The sequence below is a fragment of the Equus quagga genome, chromosome 12 (assembly GCF_021613505.1).
Source record: "Equus quagga isolate Etosha38 chromosome 12, UCLA_HA_Equagga_1.0, whole genome shotgun sequence".
Taxonomy (NCBI): domain Eukaryota; kingdom Metazoa; phylum Chordata; class Mammalia; order Perissodactyla; family Equidae; genus Equus; species Equus quagga.
Window position 1 is genome coordinate 21,679,752 of NC_060278.1, and position 20,132 is coordinate 21,699,883.

General features: G+C 39.5%; 1 protein-coding gene across 5 annotated transcripts in view; it reads left to right on the forward strand.

Moving 5' to 3' along the window:
• USP6NL (USP6 N-terminal like) overlaps positions 1 to 20,132 on the forward strand; it is a 256,580-nt gene that overhangs the window by 194,193 nt on the left and 42,255 nt on the right. For all 5 annotated transcript variants that reach the window (XM_046678691.1, XM_046678690.1, XM_046678694.1 and 2 more), the window contains 2 exons: positions 3,663 to 3,702; positions 15,342 to 15,422. In XM_046678691.1, coding sequence (XP_046534647.1) covers positions 3,663 to 3,702; positions 15,342 to 15,422 — 121 coding nt within the window. The remainder of the gene's footprint in view (positions 1 to 3,662; positions 3,703 to 15,341; positions 15,423 to 20,132) is intronic.

The window sequence follows — 20,132 nt, forward strand, 5'->3', positions numbered from 1 at the left end:
CACACACTCAACTTCGGCCGATCGGGGTTCGCTGGTTCGGATCCCAGACATGGACCTACATACCATTCATCAAACCATGAGGTGGCAGCGTCCCACATAGAAAAAATAGAGGAAGATTGGCATAGATGTTAGCTCAGTGACACTCTTCCTCAAGCAAAAAGAGGAAGATTGGCAACAGATGTTAGTTCACGGCCAGGCTTCCTCACCAAAATAAATAAATGAATAAAATAAAATCACCTCACACCTGTTAGAATGGCTATTATTGAAAAAATAAGAAATAAGTGTTGAAGAGGATGTGGAGAAAAGAAAACCCTTGTGCACTGTTGGTAGGAATGTAAATTGGCGCAGCCACTATGGAAAATAGTATGGAAATTCCTCAAAAAATTAAAAATAGAGGGGCTGGCCCCGTGGCTGAGTGGTTAAGTTCGCGCGCTCCGCTGCAGGCGGCACAGTGTTTCATTGGTTCGAATCCTGGGCGCGGACATGGCACTGCTCATTAAACCACGCTGAGGCAGTGTCCCACATGTCACAACTAGAAGGACCCACAACGAAGAATATACAACTATGTACCGGAGGGGCTTTGGGGAGAAAAAGGAAAAATTAAAATCTGTAAAAAAAAAAAAAAAAATTAAAAATAGAACTGCCATATGATCCAGCAATTCCGCTTCTGGGTATTTATCCAAAGGAAATGAAATCGTGATCTTAAAAAGGTATCTGCACCTCTATGTTTACTGCAGCATTATTTACAATAGCCAAGACATGGAAACAACCTAAGTGTCCATTGATGGATGAATGAATAAAGAAAATGTCATACACACACACACCTGTGCACACATGCAATGAAATATTATTCAGCCATAAAAAGAAGGAAATCCTACCATTTGTGACACCATGGATAAACCCTGAAGGTTTTATGCTAAGTGACATAAATCAGACAAAGAAAGGCAAATACTGTATGGTATCACTTATATGTGTAATCTAAGAAAAAAAAAATAAATCCCAAACGCATCGATACAGAGAACAGATTGGTGGTTACCAGAGGTGGGGGGTGGGGGAAAGGGGTGAAGGAGTTCAAGAGATCCAAACTTCCAGTTATAAGATAAGTCAGTCCTGGGGATGTAATGTACAAATGGTGACAATAGTTAACAAAACTGTATTGTATATTTGAAAGTTGCTAAGGGAGTAGATCTTGAAAGGTATCACAAGGAAAAAGGCAAAAACTTTGTCACTATATGTGGCGATGGATGTGCTAAACTTAATGTAATCATTTTGCAGTATATACGTACATCAAAGTATGTCTAAAACTAATGCGTTTTATATGTTAATTATAACTCAATTTAAAAATAAATAAAATAAATACACATTAAAGAGGCTTGGGTAGTAGGAGTTCAATAACTATTTGGGGATCATAATGGGGGACTATATAGGTGGCAGATCCTCATGGGGTTGCGACAATGCAAAAGGAAATGATGTAAAATATTGGGCTGGAGGGAAATCCAAGACCAGGTTTGTCTACTCCTGGATTTTGCCTAAGGCTGACCCTGGTTGTACGTGTATTCCTGCCTCCCTTTCTCCCAGGGTTTTCAATAGCGTGGTTTGAGGTTAAGGTGGAGTTGGGTGCTGTGTGCAGTCCTGTCTTGAATTTCACAAAGCAGTTCCTTCTCTAAGACCTGCCCAGCATAGGCCATGTAGCCTGAGCAGATGATCAGCATCATTCCACAGACAAGTGCAAAACCTGGTTCTGAGTCAGTGTTGAGGAGTAGGCACAGTTAGGTCCGTTGGTCTTGTTTAGTCAATAGGAGGACACCAAAGAAATGTACCCAGCAACTTCAGAGAACTTGTCCTGTGGTAGGCACCCATGCTTGGCACTTCATTTGCAGTCAGGAATGTTCAAATAAGCAGTTGTCAGGATCAGCTCAAATTAGCTGTACAGAAGGTTGCTCTTGCACAGGGCAGCCCACTCAGCCCAGAAATACCATTCTTGGTGCCAGATGGTCTTATTCTTTCAAGATGCCCCCGCTGACCTAATCCCCAAGGAACTATCTTCCAGTAGTGTTAACAAGCCCGCTTCTGCCGGTGCATGAAGAATGGATAGGCACACTTTTAAACCGAAAGTTGCATCCTGTACCATTCATACATCAGTGGCCCTAGTAATCAGGATTATAAATTAGCAGGGAAATGTAGACTAAGAGTATAAAGAAAGCTATAAAAAAACCCTGAGGCGTCACATTCAGTAAAGGTGAGTGGACATTTTACGTTTAAAAAAAGACTTTTTATACTTAATCTTCAAAGTTTCTTTTTTCTTGAGAATTGGTTTTCCAGCCTTTTCTCATATGTTCCTGCACAGTTTGAAGATGTTGTCTACCCTAATTTGAACCCGCTGGTTTAGATAGTGCTGAACACCTGTTTATTAGGCTAAGTGACTGTCGCTAAGTGAAAATGTTAGTTTTCTTATCTGTGAAGTGAGAGGTTTGGACTATCTCTCTGAGATCTCTTTTGGCTGTTGCACTTTCTTGTCAGTACCACTGCTGTAGCTTCAGAGTTCACCAAAGGACCTTCAGAGTAGCAAAAGAGTGCCTTTAAAATACTGGACTCTTGAATACAAATGTATTGTACTCTTGAAAGTAGTGTTATTTGGTCTCAAGAGGAAGTAAGGCAAGAATACGTACATATCATTGCCCAAAACATCAATGCTACTGAGATAGCAACTCGAAGCACATATCTTTGTTTATGGATAGCACATTGTTTTATTACTGAGAGTTAATACCAGAGTCTTAGAATATTTTATATTAGAGGTGATACCACAGCATTACTGTATCAGAGAAATGAATTTGATCTTTCATTGTGCATTTTAGAAAAATCATCCCTGTTGAACTTTTGGCAAATGAAGCTTTCCTTATTTACAGAATAGAAGTTCCTTTCTTTTTAATTAAAAAATCTGTTGGAGGCAGTTATTTCCTTAAACTATTCTTTTTGAGCAAGCATTTATGATAGGCCATCGTTTGAGACAGAGAGTGTGGGTGATGGTCCAGAGTAGAGGCTGACACACTGTGGCCTTAGGCCAAATCCAGCTCTCTACCTGTTTGTAAAAGTTTCGTGGGAACAAGACCACATTCGGTTTACAAGTTATCTGTGTCTGCTCTCACAGTACAACATCGGAGTTGAGTAATTATGAAAAAGACTGTATGGTCCACAGTCTAAACCATTTACTATTTAAATATTTACCTTTACAGAAAAAGCCTGTTGACTCTTGCTCTAGAGTGGCGTTGTCCAATAGAACCTTCTGCAGTGGTGGAAATGTTCTTTCTGTATCTGCCCTGTTCAATTCAGTAACCTCTGTCTGTCTGCATGATTGTCGGTCACTGGAGCTGTGGCTAATGAGGCTGAGTGACTGAATTTTTAATTTTAATTTACATTTAAAATTAAATAGCCACATATGGCTGGCAATGACAGTATTGGACAGTGCAGGGCTAGAGATTTGAAGATAGGGGACATTGTGGTTTCAGAATAGCTAATTTGTTTGGTATTGAATTGGTGGGATGGAAGCTTATGTAATTTGTGATGACAAATAAATGCTTGAACATAGTATGTTCCTTAGATTTATAATTTTTTAAAAGTTCGCTATGATTTCAACTGTTTCACATGTGCTGTTTTTTCTGCAGTGAGGAGGAGCTCCCATATCATAATGCAGCTATGGAACGGGTAAGTCCAGCTCTGCATCTGTCTACACTGGTGAATCGGGTTTATCAGAGGAATAAAAACTACCACCTTTGTGATTTTGAGTGTCATATTATGTGTAAATGGGACAGTCATTGTTAGAATTCAACCCTAAGTATATCACTGTAAGAAAGTAATTAAATTAATGGTGAAATAATTTTAGATTTTATGAGACTTCTGATAGATACTTGGAAAAAAGGAAAGACAGCAGTTATTAGAAGCCTGCATTCTAGACAGGTGCTTCTCAGTCCAGGAGTGATTCTGAATCTAGAGCCTTTTAAGAGCACAGTTGCTTGGGACCCCCCTCCCTCTGTTAAGTCAGACTCCGCAGGAGCCCAGGGAGATGGTTGGCAAAAAGCTTCACCAGTGATTCCCATGTACGTGTGGCGAAAAAAGCGCTCTTCTAGACCAGTGGCTCTTTGGAACATAGCTGTCCATGAAGTTTTCATCAGATTTCCCACAGACAGGAACAATAAGCATTTGCTGTAGTCAAATATATTAGCTTTTTTAAGGATTTAGAGAAGTCTTATATATGGCAAACCTGTCACTTTTTTTGGTTACTTTGTGTTTCCCTTTCTTCATTACACTTGGCTAGGGAGCTGGGTCCATAGCTGGGTGTGCACGAAAACTTGGGACTGAATGTTTTCCAGCTGGTCAGAAGCTCCCTCCTCTTCTTTGTTTTTGCTGTACCACAAATAAATTGTAGAATGAAAGGGAGGTCATTGGTGGGGATTATTCTCAGTTTGTTTGCATTTGATAGGGGAAGGAGGTTGAATTTCAGATAAGGGAGGTAAAATTGGAATTGGAATTTGAAAAATATTTTAGAAAATCTTTATAAAATAAACATTTTATGAAAATAAAAACTGTAGCATAACTTTGAAATGTCGACAAAATTGCCTTTTTCGGTATATTGAGATCCCCATGGGTACTTCCTGCAGTTGAATTCTCTTCTGCCTGCCTGATTCTCTCTCAATATCCTAACCTTGATGTTTTGGCAAAGGAATTTCTTTCTTTTAATACCTACATTATTGCATAGCAATTGAGTATTAAGCACTGGGCTAGATACTGCGTAGAATATTAGGATCAAATAAGACGTGGTTTCTGCCTTTGAGATGCTCACTGTCTGTCCAGTGACTAGAGGAAGATCAAGTGAGACAGTAGGTGGGAGATTATTGGTGGCTTAGGGAGCCTGGTATTAGTGAAATGAAGTGGTAGTGCTGGTGGTGGGGAAGGCAGATCCCCGTGGCTAAGGAATGAATGAGAAGGAGGTGACAATAGCGGTGTGCACTCTCTGAATTCTGCCTCTGGTGAACTTCTGTCAGTCCGCTGTGAAATGGGAACATCAGGAATTGTTTCCACGCTCTGACCATTCTCTCTCTCGTCTGCTGCCCTGGCTTCACTAAACCTGTCCCCCCGATCCCACCGCTGTTTCATTCTCCCTCGCCACGCTCGTGCCTTCAGTCCCCTCCCTTCCCAGTTCAAATTCTATTGTAGGTCCATACAGTCAGTCACATACACCCTCAGCTCCCTCGCCCCTCTTCCTTCTTCTGGGCTCACCTACAACCCTAGTGAAAGCCAACTTCCTGCCTCTGCAGTGCCTGTGGCTGCATGACGAAGGGCAACTGGGAGAAGACTCACAACCGTGCCGACTGTACATTCAGATCACAGACAGCTGGAGCGTTCCTGCTGCCTGGAAGCATACTGTTCCTGCCTGGGGAATTTCTGCTTCCATTTTAACTGTTGGAAGCTTCTCTTCCCTCCTTTAACCTCCAGCACCTCCTTCTCTGTCCTCTCTCAGCTCATGTTCTTGCTTCTTATTTCTTATAAGAAATAGAAGCAGTCAGAAAAGAACTTCGACCAGCTTCCGCAGCCACACCTACCCGCCTGTCTTCCTCTGTGCCTCCATGCTCTAGTTACCGTGAGTATGTGTGTTGCTTGTTCAGCGGCATCGCTCGACCTGTTCTTCTCTCTCTCTCCTGAATTCTTTCTCTCTCCACTTGATTGTTCCCACCAGAGTAAAATCTATTATTACTCCCACTAAAAAAAAGAAACAAACATCAATCTTCTTCTGACCCCGTTTTCTCCTCAGCTACTGCCCTGATTCTCTGTTGCTCTTACAGTAAAACTCCTTGAAAGAGGCATTGATATCTCTTTTCCATTTCTTTCCTGCAATTCTTTCTTGTATCCATTCCAGTCAGATTTATCTCCTGGCCCTTACCCTCCACTCCATTGCCATTATCAGGGTCTCTGATTACTCTACGCTGTTGCATCAAGTAGTCACTTCTCAGTGGACCTCCCAGCAGCATTTGACGTGATTGGTCACTGTCTCATTCTTACACAGTCTCTTTTCTTGGCCTTCAAAATCCCGTACTCTGCACATTCTTCTTTCTCAGTTTGCTCTCTTGTTCCTTCTCATCTCCGTGATCTCTATACTGTAGGGTGCCCCGTGGCCTACGCCTGGAACTTCTCTTTCCTATTTGTGGTACCTCCCTGGTAATCTCAGGTAGTCCTTGGCTTTAAGTGTCAACAATGCGTTGATGACCTAGCTCCATGAATCCCAGACTTGTATGTCCTTGTATATGCATTACAATGTCTAGACTTAGATATCTGACTTACTTTATATACTTACATGTCTAATTAAGGTCCACATGAGAGTTTCTCTTATTCTCTTCCCACCCATTCTGTTAACAAACTTCCCTGTTTCAGTAAATGGGAACTTCACTCTTCTAGTTGTTCAGTCTCAAAACTTCTGAGTTATCTTTGACTTTCTTTCCTTCATACCCCACATTTCATCTGTCAGCAATCCTGTGAGCTCTGCCTTCAGAATGTATTCAGCATCTGAGGACTTCTCACCATCTCCACTTCTGCCTGCTGGTCCACTGTAATCTCTCTTCTGGAGTTCCAACTTCCTGCTTCTACCATTGTCCCCATAGCTGTTCACCCAAAGAGCCAGAATGATCCTGTTAAAATAAGTAAGATCCTGTCACTCTCTGATTGGAACATTATGGTGGCTCCTCATCTTATCCACAGTAATAGGGAAAGTCCTTAGAATCCCTTGCAAAGCCATTTAAGAGCTGGTTTCTATCAAGTCTTCCATCTCATCTCCGACTGCCTTCTCTTGCTCACTCACTGCCTCCTGTGTAGTTCTCGAGCATGCCCACCATATTCCCTCTTTCAGGCCTTTGCACTGGCTGCTTCCTCTCCTGGGGTGCTCTTCCGCCTGGTAGGAAAAGGAAACCCCCCATTTCTTTCAGGTATTTACTCAAATGTCACCTTCAGAGTAAGACTCTCCCTGGCAGCCATATCTAAATTAGGGAGCTCCCTTCCCCCCAACATGCTAATTATCCCTCGCTTCTTTATTTTTCTCTAGCACTTAACACTGTTTCACATCCTAAATGTTTTACTTCCGTCTTTGTCTTGTCTGTTTCCTCACTAGGCTGTAATCTCTGTGAGGGGGGGTTTATCTGCTTTGTTCACTCTTGTGTCCCCAGAACCTAGAGCAGCACACAGAATATATGCTCAGCAAGTGGTGCCTGAATGAGTGACCCAGTGAGTGTATGACTGCTCTAGAGCACTCAATATGTTGATGTAAAGACTGATAGAGATGTCCTTTCCAATGTTATAGTGTCCTTTATTTGAGAAAGTAGGGAGGGAAGAGTTGGAAGGTATCTTCTAACACAAGATATCCATATGTGGCAAAATAAAAATCTGGCAACCCAATATTGACTTTTCTCTCCAGTGCCTCCTCCCCCCGCCCCCGATTTGTTTGTTTCTTTGAGGAAGGTTGGCCCTGAGCTAACATCTGTTGCCAATCTTCCTCTTTTTACTTGAGGAGGATTGTCCCTGAGCTAACATCTGTGCCAATCTTCCTCTGCTTTGCATGTGGGATGCCTCCACAGTGTGGCTTGGTGAGCAGTGTGTAGGTCCACACCTGGGATCCGAACCCATGAACCCCAGGCCATCAAAGTGGAGCGTGATGGATGCTACTGGGGTGGCCCCTCCATCCTCCCCCCCTTGTTTTTAAAAATCGTTTCCTAGTCCAGAAAAATCCAAGTCTGGGAACCAGTAATATAGATGATTTAAGACATGTGACAGTGAAGAAAAGAACTATGAGACAAAAGCTGGTGGAGGATGCATGCTTGAGGGAAGTTATTTGTTTTTAAATTTTTACTTGTTTTTTTTAGAGACTTGCTGTACAATGAAAGACCTCTTGCCCAGTGCAATTAAGGTTATAATTAATTGGTTGTTTACTCCAAAGAGGTTAATATAGTAGGAAATCACTAAAAAATGACCCAGGCACACCTTCATCATTTATCCTAGGACCTAATCTTATGTCCGTTGGTCAGTGTCTTATACTGGGAGAGGGGCAGGGTTCTGAGGCTGCTGACAGAGGCTCCACTGTGCCTTTTGTACGTAACTGCTTTCATATTGCAGGACCTGCCTTTTACAGTTTTGGTTTCTTTAAAGTGGAATGAGAACTTTACACACATGCAAAGCAGTCTGAGGCAAGAAACTTTTTACTTTATTGGAATTTCCCCCAATTTTCCTAGTTTAAGTTTAGTCCATTTATTCTTCGGTGACTGCCTAGTCCTAATGGTCAAGCTCTGCCATTTCTATGAAACTAATATAAAAATTCTATGTGTTGCTTCGTTGAATAAAATCAGTGGAAACGATAGCCTTGCTGAAGTGCAAATCTTTACAATGCATACATTTGAAGAGGGCGCTTTCTGCTGTCTGGGAAGACTTGTACTCTAAGGCGTAGTCAGGTAACCGTGGCTTTAGTTCCAGCTTCGCCAGTGTATTATTTTACATAAGGCAGTTCTCTGTTGAAAATAGGGAGAGTAGTAGGCAGTCCCTCATAAGAGGATTAATGTTGATAATTTGCAAAGTGCTTTGGATACCTCCAAACAGGCACTCAAACAAATAAATAACCACACTTACTATATTTACTCTACAGAGAACAATATGAATAATGGATTATATTGTTTCTTTGAGCTTATTGATGTTTTTAATAAGGAGGAAAGGGTATGTAAAAACTAGGAATTTTCATGGATTCAGCTACTCCTTTATATACTGCAGTATTTTGCGTGGCTTACAGAATATTGGAACCTACACATATCTTTAAAAACTACGTCTTAATTTTATGTGGTTTGAAATCTTACTCAAAATACGTGACCCATAGACTTTTCAGTGTCATTCTGTCAAAACACCACTTTCCTTCTTGTACTTCTTATCCTCTCCTGACCTCTGCTGGTGAGGTCTAGGTGTGCGTCGCTCCGGTCAACTTCATTCTGAGTCACGCATCTTAATATCAAATGGGAGAGACAAAAAGTCATCTGAAGACTTGAACTTCAGTAAAGTTCTAAGATTTCTCGTTCTGGAAGAGAAGCCTATTTAATATCTATCCATGCATTGCGTATGTGTTTAGCCTTTACATCTGGATTATTTTTCATGTTAATAGTGAGAGGAACCTTGGACCAAATAGAAGATAAGTTAATACTATGTGGGTGATTCAGCAGTTGTGAAGTACTTACTATTCAACTGGTCCTGCATAGGCTTAAAAATACAGTCTCAGATCACTGGAGTTTAGGAAGCAACAAAGAATATATTAGTCCCAGTTTTGATCTTTACACCCTCCTTGCCCCAAGAGGAGGGGCCAGTCCTGACTCAGAGGGGACATGACTTGAGACAATTGGGTATCAGATTGCAAACTTCAAACAAAAGTTTAATCCTTTCCTGAAAACAGCTCCTGGGAAGAAAAATACACAACAATGTACCGTTTATGTAGTCAGTGAAGGTAATGGAGAGATAGCAAAGGGAAAATAAGATAGAAATTAAGACCTCTGCATCATTTTCCTTTTTTTTTTTTTTTGAGGAAGGTTAGCCCTGAGCTAACTGCTGCCAATCCTCCTCTTTTTGCTGAGGAAGACTGGCCCTGAGCTAACATCCGTGCCCATCTTCCTCTACTTTACATGTGGGATGCCTACCACAGCACGGCTTGCCCATTATTTTCCTTTTGATATATGTGGTTCTGACATTCTCAGGGGAGTAGAATTTTCTTATACTGGGATGTCCTATATGACTTTAAAAATTGCCGTGATGAACACATCTTGTTCCGAGATCTTAGTTTTTGAGTACCATTCCTTATTAAAAAGAACAGCTGTTTCCTAAAGAAATGTCTGATCTAGGTCTAGGGTAGAAAAAGTGGAAAGTGAGCCTGCATTATTTTGTGCCAGATGGGGCAGGTCTGAAGGATTCACTTGAAGGGGGACGTCTCCAACCACATAGGAGGCAGTCCCGCCAAATTTGGGACAATTTAAGCTTCAGAAAGAGTAAAGATGATAATGGATGGGACACATTGAATAAAATAGTCCTGTATACTATAGTGATATTAAAAAGGGGGAGGGGCTAGAAAGGAAAAACTATTTAATGGAAAGATGTCAGTTAATAATATAGAAGGAATCATAGAATTAGGGGGAAAAACCTGCCTTTGCCACAATCAGAATCAGAATTAATTTAGATAGGGATTATCAGTGGATGATAAGACCACTCAGTAGAGTTCTTAAGGAACTGGATGTTCAAACTGCCTGAAAGTATACCACACAGATTACTTAATTAGTTGCAAAAGGGAATTTCTCTATTAATTAATGCAGAAGTTGGGCAAATACCACTTCACCAGGGGATCAAAAGTTATGTCATTGGTAGTGGTACAAATCGACATGGTACGTCTCTGGATGTGATGCCAGGGGAAGGGTACATCATCACCTCTGTAATACTCCTGCCAAAATCTAGCGGAAACAGTTAGAGCCAAATAGTGTGGGCTGGACTCTTCCAATATGACAATGTCGTGAAAGTTAAAAAAAGGCCAGGGAACTCTTCTAGAGTGGAGGCACCTAAAGAGATGGGCCAGTAAAGGCTATGCATGATCCGTGATTGGACTCTGAGTCCCTCCTGCCCCCCCCCAAAGAAAAACAGCGATAAAGAACACTTTTGGGACAAGTGGGAATTTTGGTAGATGAGCTGTTTATTTCAAAATAATGAACAAATTTTAAATTTCTTGGGTGTAATAGTGATACTGTGATTATGTAGGATAGTGTGTCTTGTTCTTATGTGATATGTACTTGAAATATTTGGAGATGAAATGCTCATGATGTCTGTGATTTTCTAATAGGTCAGCCAAAAAAAAAAAACCCAATCTAAATAGGTGATGAAAGCTAGCAAAATGTTAATAATCGGTGGATTTGGGTGAAGCATATATAAGTATATGGTACACTGTTCTTCCAACTTCTCTGTAGGTTTGAAATATTTCAAAATAAAAATTGGGAAAAGTAGGATGTCTGTGTATAAGGTCAGTAGAGTTATTTAATATCAATCTTGTATGGATTTCTAACATCAGTAGTCCTGCCTTGTGGCAGCATTTTGAAAAGTGTTGCCAACATAATGAGATGATATCATTTCTAGCATTATGTTACATTAGAGATACTATTATAATTCACTTCTGGTTACTTCCATGTTATAATGATTGAAATACTATCAAGAGTATTTATGATTTGGGTCTGTCTGTTCATATTCATTTTTCTTCCCACTCCTCTACCTCTGGGACCACAGAATACTATTAATGGCTTCCTAGTACTGTTTATGTGTCTTTTCTTATGTAAACTGTGTTTAACTTTAAAATGTTTATTTAACTTTTCTTATATAACAACTACAGTTTTGTTTGATAAGATTAAATGGGAAATATATGATATGATTCCTGTACTCAAGGAGTTCATACTTTAATAATAATTATTATTATATTTGGGCACTTAGGCCAACTAAAACACAAGTATTAGGTGCTATAACAATAATCATAATAATTCTCATTTTATAAAAAGACAAGAAAACTAAGATGCAGAAAGATTAAGTAACTTGCCCCAAATGAAAAAGATAGGAAGGGGCAGAGCTCAGATTTAAACTCAGGCCAACTGAGTCCTTAATCCATGCCACGAAATGCTGAAGAAACAGTTTATTTTGCTTGGAGCATGGAAGCATTTGGGAAAAGTTCCACACCCTTGACTGGGTCTTAAGAAGATGCGTAGGATTTTGCCAAATGATGGTGAGGAAGAGTATCACAGGAAGACAAATAGCAAACATTTGTCAAAGAGGCGTGGAAATACATGTGTGTTGGGAATGACACATAGTTCAAGGTGGCCAGATCAGAAAAGCAGCAGGAAGTGAAACTGAATGGTGAATTGGGGCCATATTGTGAAGGGTCATCCATGTAGAAGTTTGAACTTCATTCATAGATAACGGGTAGCCATTGGAAGATTTTAAACTGGGATGCATTTAAAAAGCTGAAGCTTTTGTGGAGGTTGGATTAAAGTTAGGGCCACCAGTAAGGAGTTTCTGCCCACCTAGGAGTTAGGATTGTCAGAACTAGGGCAGAGGACGTGATGGAAACAAGAGATGTGGAGGGGGCCAGTGGGGTGTAGTCTGGGTGTGGCAAGGAAGATAAAGGGAAAACTGAAAACAACTTAAGGTTCTAGTGTGATTGACTTAGTGTGTAGTGATGCTGTGAATTCATGTTAGGGAAAAGAAGGGTAATAGTGGCATGTTTAGGGAAATAGTTTCAGACATGTTGAGTTGGAAACATTTGCTGAACTTCCAGGTTGAGATTCTAACTTGCTGTTATATTTTAGTGTGTTTTGGTGTTACCAAGTCCATGGCAAGATATGATGTTCCTTCATCTGTTTTTCTAAAGCACTTAAGTTCACATTTGTCACATCTGTTTTCGGTTACTTCTTACTTCAGAATAAATTCTGGAATCATTAGCTGTAGCATGTTTGGAGATAAAGTATAGTTTTATCCATGAATTATAGATTCATGAGTGGAGGAAAAAAAAGACACATGCATTCAAGTCTGGTGTGGTTGAACTGGCAGCATTGTGGAGTTAACATTTAAACCTGATTTGAACTACTGATAGGTAATTTTAAGATCTTAACAGCCTGGGAGCTTTTCCCAAGGTTTTTGTATATATATAAAACTGTATATAAAGCTGTAGGGGAAAGAAAAGCATGCTTAATGGTTCTTAAAATTGGGTGTGTTTTATCCTTGCATGTGAGAATGTGTAGCATTTAAAATAATTTATATATATGATAAGCATTAGAATACAAAAGTGTTCTTTTTAAAAATACTTCTTAAAGTGATTCATTGATAATTCATAGTTATAAAAATGAAAGATAGCAAGTGACCTGGTAGGTCTCAGCAGGGTTGCTCCCAGCAACGTGTATGTTATTATGCTCCTGGGTTGACTTGAATTATTTGGTGTTTTCCTGTGGGTGGAGGAAGGGATTATGCTTTGAAGAAGTCAGGGAAGGAAGTGCAGAAGAACAAAAAATACCAAATGGCAACTTAGATCAATCTTAATTTTTCACAGCTTGGCCTTCTCTGAAGTCACATTTAGCAGAAACATTAATTAGATTTCAGTGCCCCACTGAGTTTTAAAATTAAACATATTTCTGGAACCATCTGCAACATTTTATCACTAATAATATAATGAAGAATATGCTTAGTCCTTTGAAAAATGGGAATTATAACAGAATATCTTTTGCTCACAAGCGATCATCTTTTATTATGCAAAGCCCATCAAAATTTGTATAAAGAGTTAAGAAGTAATTAAAGAGTTTTAAGAATATGCCTAAAAATAAAATTCTATAAAAATATTCTTATTAGTGAGAATCTTCTCCTAAATTCAGGGTTTTCTTTGGGATTTTATACTTCTTTTAAATCTAAAAATATTGTTGGTGGGGATACGCCATCTGCCTGAGGCTGGATTGAAGACAGTCAGTAAGGAGCTCTTGCCTTCACCCAGGAGCTGTGATTGCCTGAGCCAGCGCAGGGGCGTGATGGAAGCAGGAGACACAAGACGTGGTGGCTAAGAGTGCAGGTCCCGAGGCCACACTGCCCAGCTGTGGACCCCTGTTCAAACTTGAACTTCCTCGGTTGGGGAATTTAGACAGATCGCTTCATTCCTTATTTGTGAAGTGAGGGTGATTATCCCTGCCTCATAGGGCTGTCGTGAGCGTACATTCTGACCATAAAATGTATCCTCAGAACTATTTTCTTTCCTGTGTAGTCTTCCATTTCCATTGCTTTCTCTTCATATACTTATTACACTTACAGAGGCCTCCAGAAAAGAAAATGTGGGGATTGAGGAAAATTAATAAATTAGCATAATCTCAGCTCACTCCTAAGAAAGAATTATGGTGGGTTTTGTTCTCATGAAAATGAAATAATGAATTAGGAGCCTCCTCTGAGCCCAGCATTGCTCTAGGCAGTGGGGAAACAGCAGATGTCCCAGCCTTCCTGGAGCAGAGAGTGGTTGGGGGAGTGTAGGTCAGGTGTGCCTGAGCAGTGGCCTTCCGAATCCCGAACCCCAGAAGGAGACAGGCTCCCTTACCTGGTCACAGACAGGGAGATCATTGCAGACTTCTCGGTTGACGAGGGTGTTTTTTCTTGCCTGAAAGGATGGAGTGCAGCGTGCTTTCTGAGGGTAGTCAGGCTCCCAAGAAAAGGGACAGAGGACTGTACATGCTCAGTTCTTTTTTTAAATTTACTAATCAGGTAAGTCACTCTACCGCCTTAGGAGTGAATAAGAGATTGGACAGCAGGCCCAAGTACTTAGGAAAAAAATATCCTTGCTGGAAACCGAAGAAGTGGGGAAGAAGCATTTTCTCTACCACCTTCCCCACTCTCCAGCTTTGCCCAAATCCCAATTTAGTGTGACATCCAAGACCTCCGCCCATGCCTATGTTTTAGCCTCGTCTCCTGCTGCTGCCTTTTTTAGGCCCTTGCGGAGCGGAATTATCTCAACACTGCACCTACCCATGCTTAGAATGTTCTTTCCCACACTGCTCTAGATAAAAACCCTAATAATCTTCCAGTTCTTCATTTAGGGCTCATCTTCTCTGATTTGCCTAGGTGGATTTGACTGCTCTTCCATCAAGACCTTCTATTACCCTTTCTGTCCCTGTGTCGTAGCATCCGTCACAGTACTGTCGATTTCCATGTCAGTTGCCCCTAGCAGATGGTGAACTTTCTTTAGGGTAGCAACTATTATTTATTTTTGTGTAATTTTCACTAGCATAGTGCTGGTTATATATCAATCACTTCACAAATAAATAAATGCCCAATTCTTCTTTAAAAAACCAACTCTGTCACTGAAAACATTGAGATGCTGGAATTCAGTAAAATGTGAAAAAGAGAATGGAATTTGAAGTTGTGTTTTTGTTGCTTCATAAAAAATATTTCAAAATATTTTAAAATTTCCTTTTTGTTTAGATTTGTGGAATATACCACATTTTCAGTGATTAGTTTAAAAGTGTTGGCACACTTAAACAATTCCTTTCTCTTTACCTATCCCAGTGGAGCATCTCCTGTGTATCTTAACTTTACCTATGAAATACTGGTCGATACAACTGTAATATCGTCCAACTGTAAAATGCTAGATAAGATATTTGCTATCTAATATAGCTTAACTTTCTTAGTAGTCCTTTTTTTAACAGCATTTTCTTTGACATTTTTTGTAATTTGTAAGTAAAGAAGCCTCAAGTAAATAGTAACAATGAATTTCAATTTTATTTCAGCAAAAGCACCTGGAAATTGAAAGAACTACAAAATGGTTGAAAATGCTGAAAGGATGGGAAAAATACAAGAATACTGAAAAGGTAATTAAAAATAATGTTACTTCCTGATGAAACTATACAAGTTCACTGTGGATTTTTTCACTAAAAGTTTCTCTTTGATTATAATAGTATTACATTCATATTCTTTTTTAAAATTTTAGTTTAATTTAATTTAGTGGGGTGCCTCAAATTGGGGGTCTTTATAACAGAATAGCCAACTCAAATTGGTTTCGACAATTAAGAGGATGCATTGGGCAGTCCAGAGGTGGGATGGGTTTCAGGAGTGGTTTAATTCATCTAGTTGGTTATGCTGCCTGTGACTTAGTTTCTTTCCATCTCTCTTCACTGCCTTCTGCAGTGGCAGCTTCATCTTGAGGTGGGCTTCCCTTTGGGATCAAAATCATTGCAGTGGTTCTGGGCGTCATATCCACATTCACACTGCTCAGAAGGAGAGAGAGGGCTGGCCTCCAAAAGCTTTCCCTGACGCAGGAGCCAATCTCCTTTTTCAAAAGCTTCCAGCAAACTTCCTGTTAAGTCTTTTTGCCCTGCATTGAGTTTGTGCTAAGCCTTAAACCAGTTAAAAAAAAATATACACGTCTATTAATATCACCACCAATCTTATAAGAAAGGCCTTTAACTATTGGTAACTGTGAAGTTCATAGTGGTGGAAGTTTTCCAAAATTCTAATTTTTGCCTGAAAGGTCAAATGTTACCAGTGGCAACAGATACTGTGAGTTATTTTCCTTAGTGTGACAGGCGAACTTCATTGTTTTTTGAGAGAACGTCTGTTAAATACCTAAATCTGAACAACCATGGTTGGTTAGTCGGTTGTTCTTTCAGGTAATAACGGTATTCCACGAAAAAAGCAGTTGCTTCAGATCATGATTCAAACAGTTCAATAAGTGCTTTTTCTTGAGGCCAACACTGTCCTGCATATGCAGCAAAAGGACTCTGTGTGTTCTTGCCATTTCGTCTCAGTGTTAATGAGACGTGTTTTCAAGAGTTGAGATTTAATAAAGGTAATCATTTCTACTGCTTCTTCAAGGGCATTCGTAAGTAAGCTTACTCTCTTTAAACTGTGAGAGAAGAACACAGTGACAGCTGGCGTGGTCCCACTCCTGTCTGATTTCTGCCCGAGTGCCAGTAGTTTCACCAGCATTGCTTGTCTACTGTCAGTGCCAAAGTCAGCAGAGAACGGCAATAACATTTTAGTATTATTATGAAAATAGTTTTGACCTCGTGGACCATGCTTTGAGAACTGCTGACATCTAAGCTTCGGTTCCTCATCTGTAAAATGGGGATCATAATAGCCATTTCAGAGGGCTGGAGATGTAATGATTTAGCGCCTGTAAAGCACTTAGCATCGCACCTTCCATGCAGCAAGCATTCAGTAAATGTTAGCTACCACCAGTGGCTTTTCGAAGGAAGGCTGGACAGTGAAGTTTAATGGAAAAAAGAAATCTTCCATAGTTGGACAGCAAAACACAACTGAGGTAACTAGGATTTTGGTTTGTTTCCTCACACTTCTTTTCTCAGTAATATTTCTTTTCCCGTTTTGCATAGATATAAATTGTTCTATGTCAGCATTTGCCAAGAAGAATTCCAGGGAGCGTCACTTCCTTGGGTTCTAATGGCTATCACATAGAAGCAGTATTGCCTAGTGGTTAAGCAATAGATGCTGGAGCCAGCCTATCCTGGCTTCAAACTCCAGCTCCGTCACTTTACTAGCTGTGTCACCTAGGAGAGGATATTTAACCTTTTTCTGCCCTAGTTTGTTCATCTGTAAAATGGGGATAATAATAATACCTGCCTCAGAGAATCATTTTGAGGATTAAATAAGTTAATTCATGTAAGGCGCATAGAACAGTGCCTGACAATTAGTGTGCGGTCAATAAGTGTTACTTGTTATTGCATGAGAAAAGGACTCTCTGGTTAAATAAAATTGGGAAAATTAGAGCTGAACAGAGTGAAGCAAGCTTTACATACTACAAGTCTCCTCAGAATCTTTAACGTTATAACATGTGGTAGAAATTTTTACGAAGGACCTTAAACTGCATGACATTTACTCAACCACCGAAATCGTTTTGTCATGGGAGATCTCTCAGGACTAACATCACTTTTCTTTTTGAGCATCCTAAATATCCTTATTTAAAGTCTGTTAGACTCTTATTTTATTTTCCTTAGGAGCGAGTTCATTTTTGTGTTGCTGACTTTATTGTCTGTGTGTTTTAGCACTGGGTTAGAACTCAAGATGTTTTTAAGAGGAATCAGTTCAAAGTAGAATGTTAGTTACAACACCTGTACTCTTGTTTCATATTTGCTGTCTCTCAGACTGGCCTAAATTGACAGCTACTTTACCTTATGTCTTTGTGGAAAGATTGCTCAAGTGGTAATTACAGGATAAATTTCAGTGCATTGTACTTACGCTTTATTCTCACATTCAGTCTAATGAAACATTTGTAGAATTTTATGGCTTGTTCTTCTCTAGTATATGTATATCTATGAGAGTATGTAAGCCTCTATAAACATGAGCAATTCTGCTAGGCTATTATTCTGACAGCAACTCTGGCTAATGTAGTTCCCATTAAGAGAGATTTTAACAACACTACTTCTTTGATGTATAATTTCAAAGCACTTTTCCACAACTACAATGCTAGAATTATTTGATGATATATATGGTCCAATTCAGTGTGAAACAGAATGCACTGTCTAAAAGAATTGCTGCTTTCACTTCATACCTAGTTTTCAATTGCATTAAGTGAAAAAGTAGTGTATATTTTCTTGTCCTCTAAGAGGTAGTGTAATTTTTCCCTCCGTAGATTCCTTACTTATAGAGTAGTAATACAAAGAAATTTCTAAAAATATCTTGAAATAAAAATATAACTCTGATAGAGAATATTTGGACTTTTGGAATATGAGCTTAAAGTGAAAAAAGTTTCCGTTAAGGTTGTTTGTGTTGTCTGTGTGTTGTCACAGTGAACACTGTGACTCAGTTCTCACTGCCACCTATGTACAGTAGTATTGCAGTTTTAAAATATAGTCTGTTGTAAACTAAGAAGTGACGTTATCTCTGCTAACTGGAGACCTGTATGATTTAACTAGTCATGATATGATTGTGTCTAAGCTATGTCTCGCAGAGTACTTACAATAGATACATATATTTTTTTTATTGGGTTATTGATAGGTTACAATCTTGTGAAATTTCAATTGTACATTAATGTTTGTCAGTCATGTTGTAGGTGCACCACTTCACCCTTTGTGCCCACCCCCCACCCCACCTTCCCCTGGTATCCACTAAACTGTTCTTGGTCATAGTTTTAAATTCCTCATATGAGTGGAGTCATACACAGATTATCTTTCTCTCGCTGGCTTATTTCACTTAACATAATTCTCTCAAGGTCCATCCATGTTATTGCAAATGGAATGATTTTGTTCTGTTTTGCAGCTGAGTAGTATTCCATTGTATATATGTACCACATCTTCTTTATCCATTTGTCTAGATACATATATTTTTGTTGTTGTTGGTCAAATAACTAATGGACTCATATTAGCCAACATTTTGTTTTACTTATGGGAAAATGGAGGCACAATGTTTAGAAATAAATTTCCCAAGGCCATACAGCTTGTTAGTGATAAGAAAGAGATCCCACATCCAGACTCCAGGGCTTGTTTATTGTACCGTCTTTTAGCCTGGCTTTCCCTTTTGGTGGTCGTCAGTAGAAGGTCAGAAGGAAATAGAATGCACTTATAAGAGGCAGTAGGGCCTTGTGGATGGGTGAAGACTGTTCCAGACCAGGAGACTCATGCCTATTTGGAGGCAGAGACAAAGGAGCCAGTGGAACAGGGATGATTGAAGGAAATGAAGGGGCAGGAAAGAGCATAACAGCTCAGAGAGTGGACGTTTATTTCGTGGCGAACGCTTGCACTTTTGAAAGTTCCACAGAAGTGGGGCAAACTTGCTGGACTAAGTTTGCTCACTGGCAGCCATGATGACGTGGACTGGCACATTTATCACCATTTTGAAATCACTAAGGTTAGAAGTATTGAAAATCTTTGTCAGTTGATGGAATTTTTTTTTAGTTGATGGATTTTTAAATGCATCTGTGTGACTGAAATAGACTGCTTGATTCTATTGGCAAGTGAACAAAGATACTGAAAGCAAAAGGTAGATTTCAGGCAACCTTAATTTATTATTTTTTCAAGATTTTATATTATCTATAAAATAAATTTGTAGTAGAATTTTAAAGATACTGATTTTCAAATTTCAATATTAAAATGTCATTAAAATCCAGCCATAGACATTCTATATCATGGTTGTTAAGGCTGTGGTCTCTGAAGTCAGACTGACTGAATTTCAGTTTTTCTTCCACAGTTGTATGACTTTGAGCTAGTTAGTTTACCTTTCTACGTCTTAATTTTCTCATCCGTAAAATGGGCATGATAATAATAGTACCTACCTCTTTAGGAATGTAATAATATTGGAATAAATTGATCTAGAAGCACATATGCCAGCCCCTAATAAATAATCAGAAAATCTTAGTGTTGACTGTTATTAACATTGTTATTACTATTGATTCATCTTTATCCTTATCCTCATCCCTGCCCTCATTTGGCCTTCCTGGCAAATTCCTACGTCTCCTTCAGTATTGAATTTATTGTCATCTTCTCTAAAGGAAATCTTTCCTAACTCTCTCATGTAGAATTCGTTCCTCCTTTCTTCCGTTATAGCATCTCTAACAGTCTCAGGATGAG